This window comes from Mastigoproctus giganteus, chromosome 6, assembly GCF_048544385.1.
Source record: "Mastigoproctus giganteus isolate SK-2022 chromosome 6, ASM4854438v1, whole genome shotgun sequence".
Lineage (NCBI taxonomy): Eukaryota > Metazoa > Arthropoda > Arachnida > Uropygi > Thelyphonidae > Mastigoproctus > Mastigoproctus giganteus.
In genome coordinates this window covers 18,959,365-18,986,067 of record NC_143580.1, presented here as the reverse complement: position 1 = coordinate 18,986,067, position 26,703 = coordinate 18,959,365, and the positions used below count along the sequence as shown (strand labels likewise).

The window sequence follows — 26,703 nt, the reverse complement described above, 5'->3', positions numbered from 1 at the left end:
ACACTGCCAAAGCAACAAACAATACAAAGCCAGAGGCAAGAAACACACTGTTCCCCAAACCTCATCTAGTGGTTCTTAAACCCACTACTCCAGACGGACACCAAACCAGCGAGGAAGTAAAAAAGACCGTGATGGACTCCCTGATCGAGGACTTCAGGACGGCCAAAATAAAATCGATACAGGAAACTTGCACCACTGGGGTGATTATTGAAAGGGAATCCAGTCATGATGCCAACCTTATATTGAGTAATACTAAAATCCCAACACTTGGCCTCATGGCAGAATCACCCAGAAAGAAAAGACCCTCCATAGCCGTCTATGACGTAGAAAAAACCTTAGTCCAGCCACAATCTGCGATGAAATATACAGACGCAACCTACAACAGGACCTACCTAACAAAGACCCGGCGTGTGTTATTATCCATTAATAGCAGACAAGAAGCAGGTATGGCAACTCCATAAACTGGGTTTTAGAGCTTATTCCAGACGCATGGAAGATTCTCACATGACAGACAACAATATTCATAAATTGGGGATCGCACCGGTACAGAGAGCATGTAGCAGTACCCAAGTGCTTCCGCTGCTGTCTCTTCGGACACACAACACACACGTGTGCCCAATCGTGACCTGCGGCCATTGTGCAGAGAAGCGGCACAACTTTGCAAACTGCCCCAATAAGGAACGAGAACCAACGTGCGCAAACTTCAAAAGTCTGAAACTTCCACACACCCATTCCATTCGTGACAGTAAATGCCCAGTATATCTTAAAGCCAAGAGTACCCCCCAGCAGAGAATTGAATATGGGGACGCTGCCTAAACAATATAACCACAAGGGCATCAAGTTCGTGCAGATCAATGCGCAGCGGGCAAAAATTTGTGGTAGGCCAGATACGAAAAAAGGCAGAGGAAGAAAACTGCGATATCATACTCATTCAAGAACCCTCTGCGGTAGCCAAAGAAGTGCGGCGATACCCGACATCCTATAAAACCGTCCAGATGGACGGCAAAACACCCTGGACAGCCAATCTGGTTAGGAACCCAAACCTAACGATCACAGAGATCTCACAGTTATGCTCGGCGTGGGCCTCCTGCGCGCACGTCATCTCCACCTTTGGAAATTTCTATGTCATATCTCTCTACTGTCGACCTGGCGAAGACATTCTCCCGGCAACACAGTACCTGAATCAAGTTATGGCAGAGCTCCCAGGCTCCAGAATTCTAATCTCCGTTGATGTTAACTGTCCTCCCCACCTCTGGCACAGTGCCACTCAAGAGCACAGAGGATCCAGGAGCGGAAAAAAATTGAGCAATTCTTGGAAAACAGTGGCATTGTCGTATTAAACTGTCCAAACAACCTTCCAACTTTTGCCTCTACACTCTGGGAGGAAACTCTGGATGTTATCCAATCAACAGGATCTCTCGCCCGCTATATAACGGACTGGAAGCTCCAAGGGGTTGAACCACATCCGACCACCATGCCAGCACTTTCACAATGCACAGAACAATACATCAAGAGCTAATCACGCCAAGCTCCAGAGATTGGAATGTTTGGAATGTTTTAAAAGAGAGAGCAGGAATTATAGTAGCCTATTCAGAAGAACAGTGCCCATGGAAGTATCTGTAGAAAAGGCATGCAGCAGAAATGTAGAGATATGCTGTGGAAAAGGCAGAGTGGAATGTGTTTGAGGACGCGATCATTACAAACTCACATACTGTCGACTGAGCACTACCAGACCCAAACTCCTGACCTCCACCAGCGTGCAGTCACAAACGCAATTGTAGACGCGGTACACCAGGCCATTAAGAGAAAATCCCCACGACCAGGGGCCGTTCCCTGGTGGTCTAGGGCACTGGATGCCTTGCGCAGAGAAGTCGACCAAAAGAGACGAGCATTCCAAGAGCCAGGCGTTTCTTCCCCCCAGAAGTAGAGGCCCTCAGGCAACAATACCGGGAAACCAGGAATGCATACACTGCAATGATCAAGCAGCGGAAAAAGCTGTCATGGGAGCACATGGGCTCCACGGTGGGAAACTCAGACCCCTGGACCATAGTCTATAAAATCCCAATGAAAATATTCAAATTCAAAACCATATTCAAAACCCTGTACAGCCAAAACTGCCCAGAGCAGGAGCAAATCTGCTGGCAGAATGACAAATATCACACCATCCTCACAAAGGCACCCTTCATGCATCTGGACCTAATATCCGCAGTCGGCAAACTAAGAAACAAGAAATCACCAGGAATGGCTATGATAAAACCTGAAATAGTGAAAAGGGTGGCTGAGCTTGCCCCGAATCTTCCCGTGGAACTATGAAACCAAAGCGGACGCTTTTCACAGACTGGAAAACTGCCAACATTAAACTGTTTCTGAAAAGCTCAACCAAGCTACAACACATGCCTGATTCATATCGTCCAATCGCTCTTCTCTCTCTCTCTCTGTACTAAAAAAAGTCTTCGAGCAGTTCCTACGTCAAAGGATAGAAACCTACTACAATTCAGCACAGCTTCCTGCACAGAACCAATTTGGATTTAGGACAGACCAATCCACCACTGACGCACTTGAAAGAATCATCCCCACAGCTGAAAACTGCCAAAGAAAATACCTCCGCATCATCTCAGTCGATTTTGAAGGGGCGATCGACACTATCTGGATTTCCGAGCGTCCTTACTCTACTGAGGGGATCAAACCTGCCCATGAACCTGTACAACTGCCTGCAGAGTTATCTCGCCGAGAGAAGAGTGGTGATCCAGGCACCATACTCTAGAGTGGAAAAACAGATCAACAGAGGTTCCGCAGGGCTCTATGCTGGAACCTCTCCTTTGGAACTATGTATTGGATGAATTCCTCTCCATGGACCTTGGGGGCGTCCGGGCGCTGGCTTTTGCAGACGACTTAACCCTTATCTTGGAAGCTGACTCAAGGGCTGCGATGGAAACAACTGCAAATGGAGCCCTATCAGTCCGTCAGGAATGGACCAGAAAGCACCACTTGCAAATCTTTCCAACCAAGAGTCAATCCATTCTCCTCAAAGGATACCTAACACCCACAAGGCCTGCACAAATTAAAATTAACAACAAAACCATAAAACTGGTCATGGAACTAAAGCACCTAGGAATCATTCTTGAGAGTAAACTCTCTTTCCTATCACATCTGAACTACATCCACACAAAGATGAAGAAACATGCAGCAATGGTGGCAAGGATCGTCCGCCGGTATTGGGGCCTAAAGCGGCGCACTCTCGCCCTCCTCTACAAAACAGTCATCATTCCAGCAGCTACATACGCCTCAGGTGTGTGTGTGGTTAAACAAGGCGACTAAATTAGCAAATAGCAGCAAACTCAATATTATTCACCGACCAGTTCTTCTTACCATGATGCAGGCCTTTAACACTGTCTCCACCCACGCCCTGCAGGTGATCACTGGGGCCAACGTTGTTGCCTCTTAACCTGGAGGTGACACGCACAGCCATACTGTACCAATTTAGACTAGGAAAGAGCACGACATACAGGGACCACATCACGGACCCCTTTGGGAATCGATCTGAAGAAAGAAAACTACTGCAAAACTACCTACAATTCGTATGGCAACGACGTTGAATGGAGTCCACAAAAGGGGGAATAGTTGTTCTCCTCGAGACTCTATTGCAATTACTTATTAAGTGGACATGGTGCCATACACATTTTCCATTCATTTGTACACACAATTATTATATATATATATATATATATATATATATACGATACTTACAAAAAGATACAATTTTATATATATTAATATTCTCGTTACACATATAAGACATTATATTATATTTGACCCCCTGGTGCACTGCGTACGTGTATCCCAGATTCAAGGGTGGCTCCTAGGCAAAATCTTGAGGTTTGCAGAGCGGTAAAGTTATTATGGTCTTCAACATTGTTCTCCAATAAGTTTGAAACCGCAGACATTAAATCCGCTCTAGATTGAGAGTACAATGGACAGTTCAGAAGTACATGAATCCACGTTTCCTATTCCCCACATGTGCAGTACGGATCAGGCTCCAGGACACGCTCAAATAACTTAGCCCGGAGGGACCCACGCCACTATTAGTGGATAAGAAGTTGTTATAGAAGGCCTAAACCAAGAAATAATTCCAGGGATTGTTGAGAATTCCACTTGCGCAATATACTTTCTTGTTACCAGCCCAAATTCGCTCTCATCCCATATTTTTTGCCAGCCAACAGTAAATTCCTTCCAAAGCCTTTTCTTCTACCTTTTAAAGTCGCTGGCTGGGTCAGTCGTAATTCCAAGCATTGTCTTAGACTGTCCTTTTTAGTTAGTAAATCAAACCCCGAAAAGCAATATATAAATCTACAGGAATCGTACCAGTAAGTATTTGGAGTGCATTGTTTGAAACAATCCTTGGAATATTATTGATCGTCAGAAGAACTGATCTTTGTCCGGAAATAAGTTTCTGTTTCACTTTTACCTTTGATACTTTTTAGTACCAAACATTTGCTGCATATGATATAACAGGCAAAATATAGTTTTATAGTAAAAATTCAAGGTTTTCTTTGATAATTCCCACTCTTTCCTTAAGACTGATAACTGAGGCTGTGAAAAAACGGATTTTGTCCCTGAGTTTTGACACATGAGGGAGAAAACTGAGTTTATCGTCTAAGATGATTCCCAAATACTTAGTTTGGAACGCACAGGGGATTTGGGTATTACTTAGTCGGATTCTGGGCGGCTGTTGGGCTAAAATGGTTCCTAAAAGTCATAAAACTGGTTTTACTGGGGGATATTTTTAGTTTGTTGACTGACCCATGAAATCAAGTCATCCAAGATAGGTTGTATTTTCTCTTCAGTTATTCTCCGTGTGTTTCCATCAGCAACGATCACCAGGTTATCGGCGTAGGCTATCTTACTGATACCACCGTATTCCCTCGTTAACCTCTGATCCAGCACAGCGTTCCAGAGGAGAGGTTCCAACAATGATCCTTGGGGACATCCGCTTGAAATCTGAGCCCAATAGGTAAGATGTTTTTCCACCACCTTAATATGTCTGTCGCTAAAGTACGATCGCATAACACTGTAGATATAAGCATCACACTTTGCGGATCTCAAGCTCCTGAGGGCACTTTCCCACCATAAAGTGTCAAACGTGCCCGAAAGTACACAAACACAGCCAGTATGTATTTAGCAGGTAAGTTGGACACATAGTTGGTCAGAAGATTTATAGCATCTTGAATCGACCGTCCTCTCTTGGAGCCGTATTGTGCTTCTTAACATAACTGATGATCTTCTAGCATTTTTTGTATTCTTGGGGCTAACATTCGCTCAAACAATTTTCCCAGGTTTACTAAAAGCGAAATTGGTCTGTAGGCCCGTGGATCTGATATTAATTTCTCAGGCTTGTGCAGTATCTTTAGTAGAGCTATTTTCCATTGACGAGGAAATATTCCTTCTAGTAAACACTTATTCATCAAATTTAAAAGAATGTGTGGAAAATTTTCAAAAAATCAAGCTAACAAAACTGGGAATAGCCAACAATCCATTTTGCGATTGTGGTTCATAGTAGACCTGAGACCACCTGACGTATGACTGCCGAGTTTATGATGGGTCTATTCATCACCAAGCTACAGTTTATCCCTGAAGACAGATAGCACCACATCCCAGTGACATCACCTACAAAGCATTCTCAATAGACAGCAATCTGCTACCATGAAAACTACAGTGCATCAAATCCAAGCAGCAACGACTTGTTGCCTGGACAAGGCATCTGACCACAGTAGGATAGGATGCTGCCCTCACGAAAGTCAGAGCAAACCAGAATAAGACATACTCGTCCACGGATGCGATTCAAAATCTGAGGCGACTGACTACAGAAAGCAACGAAGCCTGGAGTGAACTCCACTTCCCTGACAAGTCATCAGGAAATGGGATTAACTGAAACACGACTACTGAATGACAAACAGACCCTGCCAGTAAACTCCACTTCCCGGACAAGAGTGATGAAAACATTTCTCATCATTCATTTCATTTTTCTCATTTAATCTGTTTTAATTTAGCAATATCAATTTTCTTTAAAACTTCAACCAATAAACCAACTCAACACTAAACATTTCCTTATTTCTTGTGTTTTTTATTTCCTTATTTCTTGTGTTTTTTATTTCCTTATTTCTTGTGTTTCTTCAACATTACTCTAAAATAATCTTCCATTTTATGTAAGTACCATTTCCAAAACAACACAGTTCAGAGGACTTACCTTCCTTCTCTTTTATGGTGGGATTCCTTTGTGCAGTTTCCTTCTAAGGAGAGCGGTAATGTCTCTCTCTCTTCTTAGTTGAACTCTGCATTTCTGCTGTATAGCTCTTCCAGTACTGTCTTATTTCGGGATTTTAAGAACAGTTCTCTGTTAATACTGAAGGAAATTCCCACAGCAGTAGTAGAAGTCAGGGCACTATCTGACTGGCTTGTTATTCAACTTCCGGATTAACTTCTAGCACAGAAACTTTCCCGGCACCCTTCACTATACAGCAGGACTATACACTATACAGCAGGACTATACACTATACGGCACTATACAGCAGGACACTCCCAGACCTGGACCCAAACTGAACCCAGAACTACCACTGGAAGTCTGCAACCCCTTCGAACAACACCCACAAACCCCTGTTTTGTTGCGAACACCTTATTTGTTTCCTTCTCATTTATTTATTTACTGAATTGATTGGAAGTTACAATCACCCCTTGTACTACTTTTTTATACGCAAGCTTATTTGCACACACTAATGGAAATTTATTTTTATTTTTATTTTATTAACAACAAGATGCACAAGAGGTAACCATTAACAGTGTAACTGAGAGCAGAACACAATTGATAACAATAATATGAAATCCAACAGGAAGATAAACATTGATAGAGATTCAAAAATTAAAATCATATGTACAAAAGGGGATTTCAATAAGTTAAGTTACCGGTAAAATAAATAATAAATAAATTAATTAATTAGAGAATAGAAAAATAATAAAACAAATAATAATAATAAATTACAATAATTAGATGAGAGCTAGTCATTTTGCATTTGAAAAGAAGAGGCAAATTTGTGGATGGAGTTCATCAGTGATTGGGTCAAAGAAGTCAATGAGAGTGTCGTTTGCTGATTGGCTGATTCTGTTCAGTGGACTGAACTTCATTAAGTCCGTGGTGGCAGAGTCAAGGCGAAACAGTGTAGGGTTACTGACTTGTCTACAAGGAGCATTGAAGTTTATTTTACTCAGGATATCAGACGCTTCATAAGTTTCAGTGATTACTTTGGCTAGAAGGGTGATGTCAGCAGTAACTCTTCTGTTGCATAGAGGCCTCAGATGAAAGTAATCACACAGCGATTCATAATACACTGAGTGATAGAATAGAGGATTGCGGTACGTAAGGTAACGGACAAAATTTTGGGACTGCTTCAATTTTGTTAGTTAAAGTCTTTGTGTGAGTATTACGGATGGGTGAGCTGAATTCAAGGATTGGGAGAACTATAGTTTTATAAAGGATGACAGCATATCTGTAGTTTTTGAACTTGTAGGTGTTCGGTTTGATAAATCCCAAGGTTTTGAATGCTTTGCTAGGGATTTGAAGGATATGAAATTCGAAGGACATCACTTTTAGCACTGCTGGAGAAGAGAATCCCCAAGTCGTTAACTTGGTCACCCTTTTCGATGATCACAGAGCCAATAGTTTACTCCGTATTTATTAGTTGTGGAGATCTGCAGCACGAAAAAGAGATTTATTTGTACTTCGAGGGGTTAGCAGACAATCTATTCAGAGATAGCCACAGAGAGAATTTATTGAGGGCGCATTGAAGCTGTTGTCTCCTTCGCTGCTGAGTCGATCTTAAGATCATTTGCATAGAGAGCAACTTGAATATCGGAGGTGCGAATGAAAGAAGGAAGATCATTTATGAAAGCAATTAAAAGTAGAGGACCTAGGGGGGATAGCCTTGAGGTACTCCCCTTAGTGGTATAAAACGGTCCGAGTTCACTTGATTGACGATAACACTGAGGAACGATACATAATAAAGCTGCGTAGCCATGAGAGCAAAGGGTCACGGATACCATATAACTTTTTCCAGAATTTTTCCAGAAATTGTTCGTGCGGGACTTTATCAAACGCCTTGGATATATCTGTGTAGATAGCATAAACTTGAAGGTGGCTATCAAGAACTTCTGAGGTATATTTCCAGAAAGGAAGCAAATTTTTGACTACAGACTTGCCACTGCAGAAACCATGTTGGTTCTGATCAATGAAAGGCCTGAAGAATTCGAAGAGATGTTTGTATACTGCTGGGTCGAAGAGTTTTTGACTGTTTTGACTGCAACAATATGGGTCTGTAATCAGTTACATCATTTTTATCACCTTTCTTGAAAAAAAGAAACTATATTTACCTGCTTAAAGTGCTTAGGATACTTCCCCTGCCTGAGAGACCAGTTTGAGACCCGCAGCGTTAGGGGTTTTAAGTTAGCGACAGTCATTTTCCAAAATCAGCCAGGAATATTATCTGGAGCTCTAGTATAGCCATTTCTCAAGCTTTTTAATGCTGACTTTAAATCTTCATCTGTGATAAAGATGTTGATGAGAATATCATCTTTAACAGGTGTGAAGTCAGGAAATGAGGCAGGTCTCAATGTGTCGTTTGTTTGGATTCTGGAAAATGTTTGGCAAACTCTTGAGCAATATTGAATTCGTCCGATAAGAGAAGTCCATCTGCATTATGAAGTTTTAACTTTCTACTGGTTATATTCTTATTCTTCATGAAATTCCAGAATGGTTTAATGTCCTTGTGAGTAAGTAGACTATCCTGAAGTGATTCTGTATACATGTTGTAAGATTTTAATATGAGGGTTTTCACTTCTTGGTGGAGTTGGCTGAATATTTGGTAGTATCGACTGTCACCTGATTGCTTATACTTGTTTCTATAGAATTCTTTGGATTTAATTTTATGTATTTGTTGGCTGTTATACCAATATACCAATGCGGGTAGGTAGAGCGTGCCGTCAGATGGGATTGAGGAACAATATTAGATATAACTGAGTGGAGACCTTTGATCAGATTATTGGTGAGCACATCGATGTCATCAACAGCATTAAACAGCTGCCCGTCCATATTGCTGAGAGCTAGATTGAGCAGAAGCCAGTCAGCCATTCTGAAATTGAATCGTGGAGAACGGGAACTGCATTTGAGGTTATGAGAAGTCACAGTGATGTCAAAAGTAATTGTCAAATGATCCGAGTGGGATATAGGACTGTCTTTTCGAACCTCAATATCAGTAGAGGAGAATACTAGGTCAAAGTAGGCAAATTCTCTGGTTGGAAAATTGCAAAATTGTTCAAGACCATAGCAATGAAGCATATTAAAGAGAGCCCTGGTCTGCAGTGATGGAGAGGAAGATTCTAAATTGGCTATTTGACAGTTAAAAATCTCCCTAAACCATTGCTATGTCAGCAGATTAAATTAGCAGGAAGATAGAGTCCAGCGAGTTTTCTAAGTACTGAAGGTCACTATTAGATAAGGGAGGTGGAAAATAAAGTAAGACTAATAAAACTTTTAATTTGCCAAGGTGGAGAAGGCAATATAATGATTCAATATTCGTGAAATTTGATGCAATTTCACAGAGTATGTGGTTAGAATGGATAATAGCTACTCCACCTCCACGAGATCCTCTGTCCTTTCTATGGATTGTATATTGCCCATCTATAATCTTCTGATCATCAATAGGCTTCAGTGAGCCAGGTTTCAGTGAGCAGGTAAATGTCGTAAATATGTGAGCCTCGGATTTCTCTAAAGTGGTTTAGGTTGCTAACTACACTCCTGAAATTCTGAAGGTAAACACTGAACAGTTGAAATCTATGACGAGAGGAGAGCGTAGTATGTGTAGATAGCAGGGCTACTGATTGCTATGCATGTGGAGAAGAGATTATGGACTCCATTGGCGGTCTGTCCGTGAAGCGTTTTACAAGGGCCCCTGATAAGAGGGATCTTAGATTCAGCGCTTTTTCTGTTTGTGATGGAAGGCATGTTATTATAAAACATGAGTAGGCGGGACACCGTGTCTTCAGAGAACGGACATCCACACCGAAACCACATTCTTCTTTAAGTTGATAAGATCTTCAGATTTAGTGGTGGATCCAAGCCTAGAAACAAAAATTCGGTCTTTAGTGGGAATAATTGTGATATTGTACTTTCATTTGAGTAATTGAGATTTATCTGGCTTAGTTACATTCTGAGTTTGGTACATTTTGGCTGGAACCTTGGAGAAAATAGCTTGAGATATAGAGGCTTTAGTATTTTCTGAGGGTTTGTACTGTTTTGATCTTTGGTGTGGCATTTGAGACTGGCAAACAGTCTCTTTCCACATGCAATTTTAAAGCAGGTTTACTCGCTGTGGCTTCAACCCTACAGACAGATTTGAAGACCTCATTAGATGTGGCAGCAGTTATTTTTGCATATGTTGCCTTAACTGATGTTGAAGAAGATTCCCCATTGGTGACTCTGAGCTTGTAAAGTAGAGGTACAAGCAGAAGTATTCCTCAGAGAAGAGCAGGCGGTGGGAATGGTTCGATTTACATCAGAAGAATAATCTAACAGTGTCTGTTTGGCAGTAAATTACTCTGTTGAATGACTTGAACCATGAAAGTTAACTGGCTTTGGCAGATTAATATTTGCAGCAGTAGGAGTATTGATGCCGTTGGAAGATAAAGATCTATGAAGATGAAGAAGAAGAAATATTTCCGTAATGATGTTTTCGTTATTCCTTAAGTGCTTTATTTCCACACACACTATACTTACTAAGAGAAATATATTTGTAAGATTTAATGTCTTACAGTTTCATGACGTTTTTGCATTTTTTCTGTGTATAACAATCCCTCATTTGCAAATTCACCAGTATTAATGATTTATTTTGTAGATTTTATAACCTTTTTGTGATAAATCATGGATAATTATTTTTTAAACGAGTACCGAAAAACCTGTATTTTTCGATCAATACCGGGATTGAATACCGAAAAAAGATGACCGGGATCCCGGAATCCCGGTATTGTAAGCCCTACCACATATCGTATACTTCGTAGGTCCTCCTTTTGTCCCACAGTACAGCAGCTATCCGACGTGGCATCGATTCAACAAGATGTCGGAAGCGTTCTGGGTGGGGTATGGCCAACCAAGCTATGTGTAATGTGGTCAGCAATGCAGGTATGGAGGTGATTGCTATATCTAGACACTTAATATGCCTTTCCATGGTGTCCCACAAGTGCTCTATGGGATTGATATCAGAACTGTGTTCCTCAAGCCATTCCTGCACAACAAGTGCCCGATGGCTCGGAGCATTTTTATCTTCAAAGACACCATCCCCATTCGGGAAAAAGTGTAACACAGCGGGGTGTACACAGTCAGCAAGCAGTTGACGATAGCGGACACCACTGATACGTTTTTCCACATGCACTAGGGGTACAAGATCCTGCCAGTGAAACATGCCCCACACCATACAACCACCTCCACCAGCCTGCACTTTTGACACCATGCATGATGGATCAAGAGCCTCATGCCAAATCTTTACACTACCATCCACGGAGTAATTTTCTCCACGTAATTTACGTAAGTCACGTAATTTACTCCACACTTTCTACAGTGTGAAGTAAATTACGTGACTCATCCGACCAGCACACTTTTTTCCAGTCTTCTAACGTCCAACGTGTATGCTCGTTGCACCAGGCGAGTCTTTTACGCCGATGAACCTTGGTTAGGAGAGGATGTCGTAGGGGTTGTCTGCTGGTATAGCCCATACGTGCGAGCGTGCAACGCATGGTCATGCCAGATATTGTTCCACGTTGACCCATGTTGTGCTGGGTAGTCAACTCTTCAACAGTGCTGCGCCTGTTCGCCTGTACGAGTCGTTGGACCCGGCGCTCACCTCTAACATCAACCTTTCGCTGACCTTTGCAGTTTTGCCGTCGGGTCGTTGTTTCACCCTTTTTACGCCAGTCCTGGTACGCTTTAATTACGACAGCTCTCGAACACTCCACCAGTTCAGCCGTTTGGGAAATCGCGGCACCAGCTCATCGAGCACCCACAATCTGTCCTTTATCAAAGTCCGATAAATCCTTCCTTTTATCCATCGGAATTTTAACTACCTATTGAACCACTGACACCTTATCTATGATACCTTATCAATGTGTATAGCTGGCACTGGACTCTTTCAACAAAACAATCGGAGTCACATGGCTCGCTTTGTGCAGGAATGGTTCGAAGATGATTTTCAAGTATTTTCTGTGCTCACCTCACAGCCAAATTCCATCAACATCAATCCTATCCAACATTTGAGGGATCCGGTGAAATGCGGCAGTCTCCAGTCCACCCTGGTGCCCCTCTCTGCTGTCGAAATATGGGAAGGTATCTCAGCATTTTTGTCCAATCTCTCCATCTGAACCAGGTTAAAGAAATTCCACATAAATCCAGCCAAATCCAAAATGATGATCTTCATGGACAAATTTGACCTGCGGAGACCCTTCTCAAGTCAAGATCTCGGGTGTTCAACTGCCCTTAGCTACGCAGGCAAAGCTAAGTCTTAGAGGTCATAATTGACCACAATCTCTGCTGCTTCCCACACCTCCAACAATTCAGCACGAAAGTTAAAGGTTTCTCTTCCTCCATTCTCACAGTCTCTTGAAGTGTTGGGGCTTGTCCAGAAGAACGCTATCACTATACTACCTAGCAGTATTCCTACCCATTGTTACTTATGCGGCGGGTGCGTGGTTCAATCGTGCAGTTATTTCAAAAATAAGTGGCGAACTCAACTCCATTTAAAGGGATTCATCTAGGTCACCTACCAAAATTCAGGACTGTCACCACTGCCGCTACTCATGTAATTGTGGGAACCTTCCCGCTTGATCTATATGCAGTTTTCCGCTGGCACTGCTTCAGAATAAAAAAGGAAAACACCAACATGTATTCTGGATATTGAGTTCGCCTCACTGCAGATACTAAGCGTGAAAAAACACTATGCTACAATAAACTGGGCAACGTTTGGCAACACAGGTGGAATGCTTCGCCACACGACACGGCAATCAAAGGATTCCTCCCAGAGATAATGATTGCAATGAACAAAACTGCAAGATCCTGGTTCTTTCTCAGCCTTGAGATATCCTTCTGACTGACTATGGTACTCTGAATGAAAAGCTGCACCAACTGGGACTTCTAACTAGAAACCAATGCTTTTGTGTAGCTAAGGAAAACTGGCACCATCTTTCTTTTGATTGCGACTTGTATGAAGATCTCAGAGATCAACTTTAGAGAGCAATTCCCAACTTCTCTCCAAACCAGATGGATCAAGTAATCCAGAATCCGGACAATCTTTCTTGTCTGCAGGCCTTTGCATTTGGGAATTTTTGCCGAGCAGAAGACCTTGTATGCCAATGCCAACCAAAAGCAGACAAGGGATCCCACAGCCTAGTTTTCGCTCGTATAAAGAAATTCTAAATACCTTAGTTTTTTTTTTGTTTATTTGCTCAATCTGCCATATTTCTTTTGGATCCCCGCGAACAGGTATGCCTCATTTAATTTTTTTGTTTATCGGCACCACTAGCTATTTTTCTTCTCCACAACCTGCGCCGACTGGACTCGGACTCAGGTCTTTTCCACTTGGTAGAGCAAGGATGGCGATTGTACCAACTGTGCTAATAATATTCAGGATAATAATTTCGGATATTTATTGATCCAATTTTCTAAATTGCATTGAATTATATACTTTTGCTCAGCCTGGGATGCATGTGTTCACCTTATTACACCTCTAGGAGAATTATATGTAGTCTCGCTGTATTGTAGGCCAGGGGAAGACATCCTACCTGCAATCAGATATATGCAGACAGTCCTTGCAGAACTTCCCAACGCAAAAATCGTCATCGGCGCTGATGTTAATTGCCGCTCCCAGCTGTGGCACAGTGAGACTGTAGACCGACGTGGGAATGGCCAGCGACTTGAGGAATTCCTTGCAAATTCCACCCTCACCGTAATAAATCAACCAAACAACTCAGCAACTTTTTCTAGTACTCTTTGGGAGGCCACAATCGATGTGACCCTTGCAACTAGATCACTGGCACAATATCTCTCGAACTGGACGGTACATAACTCATGGATAGCATCCGATTATCGGGCCATTACGTTCCAGCTGAAACAGTCCATTGCTTGCTCACCAATAATGACAGATAATGCATAGATATGCCCTCGCCAAGGCAGACTGGAACCTCTTCAAGCAGGTGCTGGCCAACTCCTCTCACAGGCTTCAAAAAAATGATTTCCAAGCACTAAATCCAGACGAACACCAACGTGCTGTCACAGTGATCACATTGGCCTGCAACATCTCCATCAAAAGGAAGAACCCCAAACCGGGTGCAGCCCCTTGGTGGGACCCTGAGCTAGAAGCCCTAAGACGCTAAGTAAATCACAGACGAAACACTTTCCAGCCCGCTCGCAGATCATGGCCAGAGGCTGAGGTAGAATCCCTCAGGCAGCAGTACAGGGAAATCCGGAATAGCTACACCGCATTACTAAGAAGCGCAAACGAAAATCGTGGGAAGACATTGTTTTTACTTTTGGCAACTCGGATCCCTGGGTGGTAGTCTTCAAGGTAACTACCAACAAGCTTCCCAGAGGTGAAGTTATTCCATCCACAAAGACCCCTCTTGGAACTATAACCACGAGTTGGCATGCATCGATAAATAACATACTTGATGTAATATTCAAACAGCCAGCTGCTCCATCCACTCCGCAGCAAATACAACTGTGTGAAGACAACAAAAGTTACACCACGCAAGAGCAGGAGCCTCCATTCACAGCCGAAGAACTCAGTATCGTAGCATCAAAACTGAGAGACAGAAAATCACCGGGACTAGACTTGCTAGAACTGGAAATTGTAAAAAAGGTGGCGGAGTACAATCCAGAGCTTCTCCTTAATCTATTTAACCATTGTCTCCAGCGTGTATGGTTCCCAACAAACTGGAAAATGGCAAACATCAGGCTAATTTTGAAAAATTCCAGCAAACCCCATGACCAACAAGATTCCTATACACCCATCGCTCTCTTGTCAGTAATAAGCAAGTTGTTTGAGCATCTTCTAAGACAAAGAATAGAAACGTATTACAAAAATGCCAACTTACTGTCCCCAAATCAATATGGATTCAGAAAGGGTCGTTCCATTGTTGATGCACTGGAGAACATGATTGAAGGCGCAAAGAGTATGAATTAAATATTTCTTAGCCATCTCAGTGGATTTTTGCCAGGGCGTTTGACGCACTCTGGTGGCCAAGCGTCATCGGCAGACTCCGTATAGCAAATCTCCCTAGCAACCTGTACCAATGCATAAAAAATTATCTATCACAGCGGAGCATAAGCGTCAGGACACCACATAGCAAAGTTACGAGCGAAATCTACAGAGGATGTCTCCAGGGCTCTGTCCTGGTACCCCTACTATGGAACATCGTACTTGATGAGTTCCTGAACATAGACCTGCAGAATGTTCAATCTCAAGCATATGCAGACGACTTAGTCCTTACCCTTGCCGCTAATACTAGATTCCAACTGGAAGCCGCAGCAAATAGAGCACTCGGAACTTTACAGAACTGGACCTGGCACAACCTGGAAACTCACCAGTAAAGACAAACTCCATCCTGCTTAAAGGCTCTCTGAACGTAGCGAGGCCACCGCAAATCAAAATCCAAGGGAGAACTATCCGTTTAACAACTGAGATGAGATACCTTGGAGTGATCTTGGATAGGAATCTATCTTTCACACCACACCTGAAATATCTACATACCAAGATTCGAAAATATACTGCGCTAGTGGCAAGAATCGCACGTGGGGAATGGGGACTGAAGCGACGCGCGCTCACCTTCTTCTATAAGGCTATGTTCACCCCCATAATTACTTATGCATCTGGTATCTGGTTTCCAAAGGCCACCACAGCAGTTAACAAGAGGAAGCTTGACTCGATTCAGCGTGTCATCCTGCTCACCATCACCCGGGCCTGTTGCACAGTCAGAACACAATGCTTGCAAGTTTTGGCCGGCGTGCTACCTCTAGATCTAGAAATAATCAAATGTGGTTTGCTTAACATGCTTTCCAAAGGTAAAGCCATCTCCTGTCTGGATTTTACCACCGACCCCTCAAATAACATCAAGGCCGAGAAGAAGCGCCTCACTGCATACTTGCAGCAGGTCTAGCAGTCTTGGTGGACACAGTCTACAAAAGGAGAAGTCACCAGAAAATTCATTTCTACAAGAGCAACAGTATACCCAAAATCTCCCACATGGTTCTCCCATGGCCTATACGTCACTTATTTGTTAACTGGCCATGGATCTATCAGACGAAACTCATTGCACTCGGGATCACCGAAAACTCACAATGCCTCTGTGGTTCCCTCGAATGTTGGGACCACCTAATGTACGAGTGCGAAATATATGAAGATTATGTCGCCATTACGCGCTACGCACAAGACTTATTCGCACGACAGAAGACCCTACCATGGATGTAGTCACTATTCCGATCATTGTCAACACCAAGAGAAGACAACCACCTATATTTTGCAGAGACTACACCACCACCAAATCTAAGAAGATCCAGTATAGGACAACCACAGCTACATTCCTATTTATATCCCTACTGACTTAGACACAGATCACCGGATGACATCACGACCGGAACTGAATTAGAAGAGCAAGAAGATTATGCCAAATGGCGATCACACTTGTGCTCTCTTGCAGGGCAACTTTTGTCCCACTTCCATCCCTTACTTTCGCCTGATGGATGTATTCCATTGTATCTGGGGATGCCTTCTTCTTCATTCCCCCCTTTTCTTGACTCTAAAGCCCACCCGCTCTAACTCTTTTTTTTTTTTACATTGGTCTCTGTCAGGAAGCTTAGGCGACCCTGCAGAGACTAGGGTTCCATCAGGGGCCTTGCGGCCAAATGCCAGGACACCCAACAGAACCAAACGCAAAATTACGTATTCAAGACAGAACACTTTTCTGGCATTTACAGTAGTTCTGTATTTCTTCACAGTGTACATATGGCGCAGATGTGGGAAACCACAGGGGGAGCCTGACCCTAATTCTATGCACACTATGCACACAATATTCTGTATTAAAGTATAAAATAAACAATTATCAACTGCATAAATAATAACTGTTACTACCTACCAGATTATATTGGCTGAGCACAAACTTTTCTCTAAGAAGGCCATACCTCACCCATATAACAGGCGCATGCACTAAATAGACGAAAAATGTAAGTCGGCTCAGCACAGCCATGATATAGCTGGACAGCATCTTTGTCACCACACCTGTCAGGAAAATGAAAGAGAAAGTATAATAAATAATAATATAATAAATTGAGAAAGTATAATAAATTGAGACCAAGATATATGTATTTTTTATGCTCACACAAATCCTGCTCAAAACCTAAGTGACATCCTATCTGCCATCTTGTTCTTCCTTTTGTAGTAGGATTTCAGGAACATCAGCGACTAAGGCCATATTGCTTCGTGTATACGTTCTGTAAATTGCGTGTGTTCTGTGGTCAAGTTTCTGTTTTCTGGAGGAAAACCGAGTTTCCTTGAGAAAACCCATGCTACCCTTGCTTGAAACCAACTAACTTAGCCATGTTCTGATAAAGGCCCATAAAAATCCATCCCATCATCGACGAGACTCAAACTAAGGTCTCTTCCACCCGATGTGGAAGGACGGTGATCCTGCCAACAAACGGCCTTTCCTTCCAAACTGCGTGGTCAATGAATTTTTATCGTCCTTTTACGCACCATGGCAGAGCAACCCATACAGAATATTACACCTTACACCTTACGTCCAAAATATTAGGTGACTGTCAGGTTGAGCAGTGCACTTGCATACTAGATGCATCAATTTTGTAACATTATTTATGGAATGAAAATAGGAAGGTTCTTCAGCAACCACATACCTGCCTGATTGGTAGAACAAAGCAGCATCAGCCAAGCCAGTCCTGCACACCACGCTATTCGATGAACACTCGCGTAAAGTGCGTTCACTAGAGGAGGGGGAGGGTTATCTCTCATTGCTTCGTATGGCCCGTATATCACACAAAAGGCGAATGTCACAGCAAGACAGGAACCCAAAATGCGAGACACCTGTGGGAGAAATAAAGAATTTTAATAAGTTATATTACAGTAAAACCACAGTAATTTGGCGTAAGAGTGCGAAGAGAGAAGTCTGAATGCTAGATTAGAAATGAGCACATTTATTCCCAATCCATCAACATTTGCTCCTGAGTGTATGTACATTGAATTAGTTGTTCCTGAGTGTATATACATTGAATACGAGGATTAAGCAATATATTTTAATTAAAGTGATAAAAGTCGTCTGATTAGTCACATTTTTAAGATGGAAGACAGATAGAGAATGAGATCGGCCTCTTACTTGATGGAAGTAAAAAACTCGTTGAAAGTTCTGGAGAAGTGTGTTCGTTGAACAATTTTTAGGATCATTCCACTCGAGCCATATTAGCACTATATATAGTAAATCTATAAATTGCGTATGTTTTGGGGTCTGTTTGCCTCTTGTCCATATTAGTGAAATCATAATTAGATTCTTGGATGATACCATGGATTGGAGAAGCTCTAATGACTGTCTTCTACTGTCCACAAAGAAGGTTCGAAAGAACTCATGAGCACTTAAACCTTTTCCACAGTTTGGTTTCGCTGGTGAGTACGACACGAAGTCTGTGGTCAAGTATACGATATGGTACCATATTGATAAGAATGGCATCCTTAATTGTTCACAATATGGGTTCATGAAGTAAGACACTTGCTTCATCAACTGGTAAATTACGAAGTATACAATTCGATGCAAGAATGACTTTGACATTACTTAACTTGCCATCAGTAAAGCTTTTGATACGATTCCGCATGAAAGTGGTATAGAAACTTGAGCAAATCTGGATTTGGTCAGTTGTTTCGTTGGTAATGGGCTGGTAAAAAGACAGGATACGTATGGATGTGTTAAACTGTATTGTATATAATGATTGTATATTGGATTCAAACCATCCTTTTCCAACCTGGATGGAAGGACATTGAGTATAGCTACTGTGTTTTCCTCTTGGTTTTCACATCATGTACTGTTCGTTATTTTTTGGATCTATTTTTACATGAGAAATGTAAATATTTAAAATGCTTACCAAATTTAATCTTATATCATGAATTTTCATGATGAACAAGGACAGTAACGTTCCCATATAATAAGGAGCCAGATGAAGGTAAGTTTTAAGATGCATGTCTTCAAGCACTTTTTCGTAATACCTGCAAAAAACAACAAAGGGAACTCTTAAGAAATTGTACTTTACTCAGAAGTTTGCTGTAAGTCAAAGAACCTTATGGAATATCCTACAATTGTCAATTATTGGTATTTTCAAACAATTACATATTTCTAAAAGCATATTTCAAGAAATGTGTTCAAGAGAAAGGTGGACAACGACGATATTTTTAAAATAGAACCGAACTATCATTGGAACACCAGACGGCCCCCCAAATAATCATTGCTGAATCCAGTGTTTATTTGCAGTTTTCGTGATAGGAATATGCTAGGATGTTGCAATTTCAATAACCATTAGCAGGGATTATGTTAATGTTATGGCTAATGTTGTGTTTATGTTTTCTATCTTTTTATTGCCATCAGCAGGGATTACCAGTCCTAGCTTCTGGATGTTGTTATGCACGCACTGGCCAAAAAATATGAACTGAGTTCTTTTTCACCCGATGTGGGGGAGGACCGCGATTCGACCAATGCTACTCATGAGGGTATGTACATATGAATTGGGTATGTAAATTGTATATTTTTATTGTCCTCAAAGTATTTTGAGGACTTTAACAATCTTTACCTATAGTCCCATTGGCTCTGTTTAGACAAAATAGCTCATTGTAATTAATTATTTTAATATTAATTAGGTTAAGGATAATGCAAAATTACTATTTGTCCGACTCCACCACAGTTCTCCTACACCTAGACGCTCAGGCGCAAACTAATCAGGTCCTAGAGCAGCATGAGGAACTCATGTGTCAGAATTGTAGTAAAATGGGCGAGAAGTTTACCTTATTTGAAAATATTCTGAGAAAGCTCTGCACAGAGAATACAACCCTAAGAGAGTCAATACATAGGCTGGAAGACCTACAACATTCTACGTACCATTCTGTGTCCTTGCTGCTGGAACCCATCAGTAAGCCCATTCAGGATACAGACTCCTTAACTATGCAAATTGTTCAACACTCGAAACAAATGGTTTCTGACTCCCGCATCGTGCGGCCCCCAACAGAGCCGTTGCCTGCAATGATCCTGACCTTCATTCCCTGCCCCGGAAGTCGCTAAAGCATGGAGGAAGAAATCAGCACTAAGCCGAAGTAATGTGCCTCCTAAAGAAGGTAAGGCCAGTTTTTGTAAAGAAATCTTTGTAAACCGAGCAAATCAGAATTCTGAAGCTGTTATTGGCTCTAACCCTAACCCATTAGGCATTAAAATCGTGCAACGTAGAGGAAGGAGGTCAAAACAATCCAACATATTTATAAGTCGACTATCCCCGGAAACAACGGTGAAACAAATTGAAACTCTTCTGAAGCAGCTAGACATACCCGTACACCCATCAGGGTTCCCACCAGGCATCCAAGTTATGCCTCTTTCTTTCTGGATCAAGATCAAAGATCCTAATATAGAAAGGTATCTAAACACAGATATCTGGCCTGCAGGTCTCCTGGTGATGCCATCTTTCGGCGACCATAATGCGCAACCAGGGGTACATGCGATCTCGAGACAAGAGGTGGGCAGGGTGCATCTCTCTGCATAGCTAGGCAGCAAACTAGACTGTACCTTTCAACCTGATGAAAGAAGAGCAGCCATCGGTGCTGACTAAATCCTGCAATCATCTCGTCAAGTCTGATAACCAAAATGTGCAAGATACAATTGCACATTACTAGTAGGACGGGTCCTAATGCCACATTCTGCACAAGAGGAATCCGCCTCCAATCAGCCACCATCCTCAGGGAAAGGAGGCCTAGAATCTTAATCCAGATCAAGCCGGTCAACGAGAAACATGTGTAATGCTTCATGCAGAACATCAGGAGCCTGAAAAACAAGCTCAGTGCCCTGATTGACATTCTTCTAAGTGCGAATTACGACTTTGTTATTCTTTTTGAAACCTGGCTTCGTGATGACATGGACATATCGCTTTTAACCACCAACATCGGTTATCAGTCTATTCTGGCGAACAGGAAAGGTAGGAAAAGAGGGGGAGTCTTAATCTGCCAAAGGCAACAGTTCCCTCTGATCAAGTCTTGTGCATACCCTGGTAACGATTTTGAGGCTGCACTGGGCTGCTATCTAGTCGATGGGCTACAGTTGCTAGTTTGTGCAGTTTATTTACCCCTACCCGTTGCAGACCAATGCATTACTAATTTTTCTGCTTGGCTCCTGACCTCTATCAAGTGCAACCAGAAAGTAATAATTCTCGGAGACTTCAACCTGCCTCTGCCAGCTGCATCAAAGCTCCTCGATCAGTTAATTTCGGATCTGTCGATTCTCAACATCCATTGCATCTGTGTCCCCCTCCCTCTCGCGGAGAAGCCACATCACAAAGAATCTTTTCCAGCAATGGGAGTGTTGAAGCTCTAATCAGCTCTAATTCGGCATTTCCCTCCGACCTCAGGCCAATTGAAGCTTCTCTCATCCTGCTGAAAAAATGCTATAACCAACCAAACCAATCGAACTCGATTGAAAAGATCAGGAAAGCTGTATATGATCCAAAATATCTAAAAATTGAAACAACAATGGACCTCTTTAGACTCTAACCCTGGCAGTGAAATCAATATAGAGGAAGCTGCGTTTTGGCTACAGAAATGGTTATCTTACATTGCTAAGGTGGCCATGTCATGAGTTTCCGTAATCTGCCCACACACGAAGCCGTGGTGATCCAGCATCCTTGTGCAACAGTTTAAAGAAAAACAATGGCTACATGCCCAATTCAAGAGATCACCCACAGAAAGATCATACTCAGAATACTCAATAGCCAGATGCAGTTTCCAGAAATCCAAGAAGCAAGCTATCAACTCGTTCACGAAGAAGAGGATAGCTTGTGGACAGCGATCCTGGTCGATCAATCACATTCGGTCAGCAGAATCGTTAGACCTGGCCGAATGGTGCGATCATGTAACCAGGTTCGTCAAAACAGACAGTGCAGCTGCGGACTCCCCCTGGAACAGTGTCCACTACGACATAACTAATTTCACGAACGTGACGATTGGCGAAGAGGAGCTAATCAAGGCCATCAACGCCCTGCCTAATAAGAAATCAATGGGAAGTGACTCTATTCCCACTTTTGCCTTAAAGTTGCCTCCTACTTAATCAGTGATGAGCTGACAAAGTTGTTTAACAGAATTTTATAACAGGGAGTCATCCCAAACGCTTGGCTAAATTATAGAGTCATCCCAATTCCAAAGGTGCAGAATCCGACCTCTACTGCTAATTATAGGCCTATTTCAATCTCCTCCCCTTTTCTGAAATGCCTGGAGAAGTGCTTGTTTAAAGTGGTTGCCAATCCTTTTCCAGAGACCTCAGCATACACATTACGCGCTCTCACAGAGATCGCTGATAACATGCATACAGGCCCTGAATTTGAAAACCCTTCAAGCCTGGGAGCAAGGCTATATTATGCATGCTGTTTTTCTGGATCTGAAAGCGGCCTTTGACTCAGTGCAAGTTAACTTATGTGCCTCCTGGAGAACTACTACGGTTTCACGGGTAATGTCTCGAAGCTCCTCAGACATTTGCTGGCCAAGAGGTGCCTTACCTTCCTGGAAGGGAATAACTGCATCACAAAACAGGTGGAAGTCGGTATACCCCAAGGTGGATCGTTGTCGGCACTGCTTTTTTCAGTGATATTTATTCCACTAATGAATGAAATACCTGCGTTCATGGCTTGCGCCGACGATAATGTTTGTTACCTTTCAAGCCCGGCTAACACCTCACCAGAAAGCGTTGGGAGGGAGGGTGAAGACTGGAGTGTCGGATAGGAAGGTGACCTCCATTGTAAGTGGGGCATGCCCATGCCCCTCTAGAGTGAAAATATGGGGAGGCAAGGAGGAGAGAAGAGCAAATACTCGCCTCCCTCCCTCCCTCCCTCCTTCCCCGGAAAATAGGGGAGGAAAAAACCACATCAGGCAGAGGAATTATCGAATTCTGTCATCGTCAACAAATATCTCTCCTCTTTCTGTGATACGCTCCCTATTTTGGGTTTAAAATAAACCCTGGAAAATCCAAATATATCATCTTCTCACTTGGAGCACAAGAGATCTCAATCCAGCAGCCTCTCTGCAGCCCTCCATTACGGGGCATGTTCTCGTCGCCACTCATTCCGTAAAATTCTTAGGAGTTGTAATGGACGAAAACCTAACGTATAAGGAACAAATCCAGCACCTGCGTTCAACAGCATTACGGGCTTTCTGGGGTTTGAAACTTGATCTCTCTAGAGCGCACAACGAGGAAACAGTCAGAAAATTTCTTCTCTTCTATTTTAGTTCTGTCATCAGTTATGGTATTGAAGTTTGGTGGGCTACTCCTATATCCAGTCTGAAGACGCTCTGGGGTCTGGAATTCTGGGTCCTAAAGTTGGCCAACAATTGTGCTCGCCTACCCTCTACAACATCAAAATCACAGCTCTGCTTAAATCTTAGATACACAATGGCGCTTAATCTGTGCTCCGCTGCTCTCGACTTCGTTAATATCTGGAAAATCCCTGGTAGAGTCCTCAGAAGCCGTCCAGTGCTTTGTTCTAACCTGCAGTAGCTCTTGACCTTTAAGCAGCACTTTCCGAACGCATTATCGGCGTGCTGAACTCTGCAAACATTGATTTCGATGTGTGGTCCAGAGATTCTGCCTACAGAAGAGAAAAGCGCAAATCCATAGTGAAGTGCAGTCATCATTCCTGCAATTGTCAGCAGAACTAGTGAAGTCCCAGTGGAAGTTTCCAGACTGTCACAATACACTGCAGCTTGTATATAATAACTGTAAAATCTATTTGTCCAATATCAGCTGTGTATATTGCACTGTCTAAATACTTTGTGTATTTGCTGCGTACTCACGTAGTTTTTTATGTATTGAATGTTAATTGTAAGATTCCTCTGGTTGCCTGTAGTGGGAATCGTGCCCTGCATTTCTATGAATAAAGAATTATTATTTAATGGTCTTTCCATGTTGTTTTGAGCTCATTTCCACTTGGCTTTTCTTTTCTGTCCTTGTCAGATATCAGATATTGTTTTTTGTAAACAAATACATTTTTTTTTTGTAAACAACTAAACAAATAACTTGTTTACCTAGAAAATCCGTCAGATTTACGTTTGAAGTGGAGTGCTGTAAAATGCTGTAGAGGAAACAAGTCTGTCGGTACAGGAAAGGTTCAAGGTTAACAAGCCAATTAACGAATGGCCAAGTAGCCAGAAGATTAACTTCTGGAGTTACTGTGATGGTTCTTAATTAAGAAAGAACTGTAATATGTTAAAGAAAATGTAAACATTACTTTTTCTAGTCAAGGAAAATAATAATGAATTATATTAAAGTAAATAGAAAATAAAGCATTTATTCTAATTCACTGAAAAGAACTGCATCATCTTAAAAAAAAGTAAGAAATGTAGTGAAACGTATAAGATATTGTTTGATGACAGTCATTTTGTTTCTCGCAAAGCAAAGGTATTGCGTCAGTTAACGCTTCTATTGCATCAGACAGTAATTGCAAGGTATTGCATCAACCATTTCTGTAAATACGGCGTTGGAAGGGTATACACGCTCATTAGTATTCTGTTTTGCAGAGGTGTAAACATGGCTCCATATGTTTAGTTGACAACAAGAAAAAAATTGTATCTGTTGCTCTGTCCCAGGAAGGGATTTCTACGCAGGCTATCGCTGATAAAATAGGCTGCCGGCACCAGTCAACAGTATCCCGGGTGCTGAAATTAAAGCGTGAAACCAATGATGTGATAAGATCTGAAATGGCTGTGCCTTCGTAATCGCCATACTGGTGCTCCTGATCTAAAGCTGGGTTTTGAGATGGTGTTGACACAAATGCATGAAGTATTCAAAGACAGCTTTCGGAATGTGGTATGCCGGCCCAAGAAGAAGCCTTTGTTGACCCAATAAATGATGAAAAAGAAGCGACTTGCTTGGGCTAATACGCATGTTTCATGGACAAAAGAGCAATGGAACACCGTCATCTTTTCTGACGAATTCAAATTCAATCCGAATGGCTCGGATGGAAGCGATGTGTCAGAAGACGAAAATCGGAAGCATAGCATCCTGACTGCATAACTGTAAAGTTCCCCGCCGGTCAGATGGTCTTGGGATGCATAACAAGGAAAGGGGTGGGGCGGGCGAATTAAGTTTATTAACGAACGGTGAGTGCAGAAACCTACACTGCTATCTTAGAGGAGTACCTGAAACCCGTTATTAGGGATCACCACAGAGACGTCCAAAACTGCATTTTTCAACAGGACTCAGCACCTTGCCACACAGCAAAATTGGTAGGTTTTATGATATTTAAATTTAATAATGAGTTTGTCTTAGTGTCTCACAAAGCTTAAAACATACTTACAACAATCTTTCCCCTCGTGTTTCTCCCTTAAGGCGCAGAAACGTAATACCTCAGTAATGGCAGAAATGCTGCCATTACTGAGATATTACAACAGTGTTGGACTGGCCCGGCAACAGTGCAGATTTGAACCATATTGAAAACTGCTGGAATATAATGTCATCTAAAATTGCTCAGAAGAAGCCAACAAGTAAGATTTAGCTGCAGGAGAGCATTGCAATGGTGTTGTACCACGAAATTGGGCAACTGTATATCCACAACTCTATGCCAGATCGTTTGAAGGCTGTAATTGCAACTCGAGGAGGAACAACAAAATATTGAGGACTTATTTTGCTGATTTATAGTACATAATACTATTACGTTAACTTGTCATTTCAGTTTGTACAAGTAAATTCAATAAAATGTATGTTTGGTTGTCATGATTTCTCATATTTCGATTAATTACGCATTTCACCCTTTGGGAAGATATTTATGGCAATTAGGTGTATCAGATGGAACCTTTTTATTGTATTCCATTTACAGAGATATATCCCGTCTAACAAATGCATTCCGAACATTTCTACAACCCAGAATGCAGCGCAACACATTATTTGAAAAATTCACAGTTGATGAAGTTGTTTTTTGTCCGCCACTGTGCACGATAACCACTTGAAAGTGAACTTCATTTGGCAACGTTGCCTTTCTTATCAGCGATGACTCATCTCGCTCACTGCTATCAGTATCAGTTGACATTGTGGTCCTTCTCCCCAGTGCCTTCAGTTTCCAGTGCTTGTTTCCTTTAAAATTGAATCTTCAGCAATCTGTGTATTTCATGTTTAATTTTTATTGGTAACCCGATTATGTCAAGAATTAAGAAAAGAGCATTAAAAGAAGAAAAGTGAGTATTCAATGAAGAATGGGAATTTCAGTATTATATGTTATTGCAGTGAAAGATAAATGTCTTTGCTCAGCGATGCCATATTAGCAACAGTGAAGAAATACAATGCATATCAGCACTATGCGACTCATAAGGACTACAAATATGCTAAACTAGA

General features: G+C 42.0%; 1 protein-coding gene across 1 annotated transcript in view; it reads right to left on the bottom strand.

Moving 5' to 3' along the window:
• LOC150084030 (O-acyltransferase like protein-like) overlaps positions 1-26,703 on the bottom strand; it is a 74,977-nt gene that overhangs the window by 7,559 nt on the left and 40,715 nt on the right. The window contains exons 12-14 of the mRNA XM_090375867.1: positions 19,226-19,346; positions 17,993-18,179; positions 17,218-17,360 (exon numbers count right to left, since the gene is read on the bottom strand). Coding sequence (XP_090231993.1) covers positions 17,218-17,360; positions 17,993-18,179; positions 19,226-19,346 — 451 coding nt within the window. The remainder of the gene's footprint in view (positions 1-17,217; positions 17,361-17,992; positions 18,180-19,225; positions 19,347-26,703) is intronic.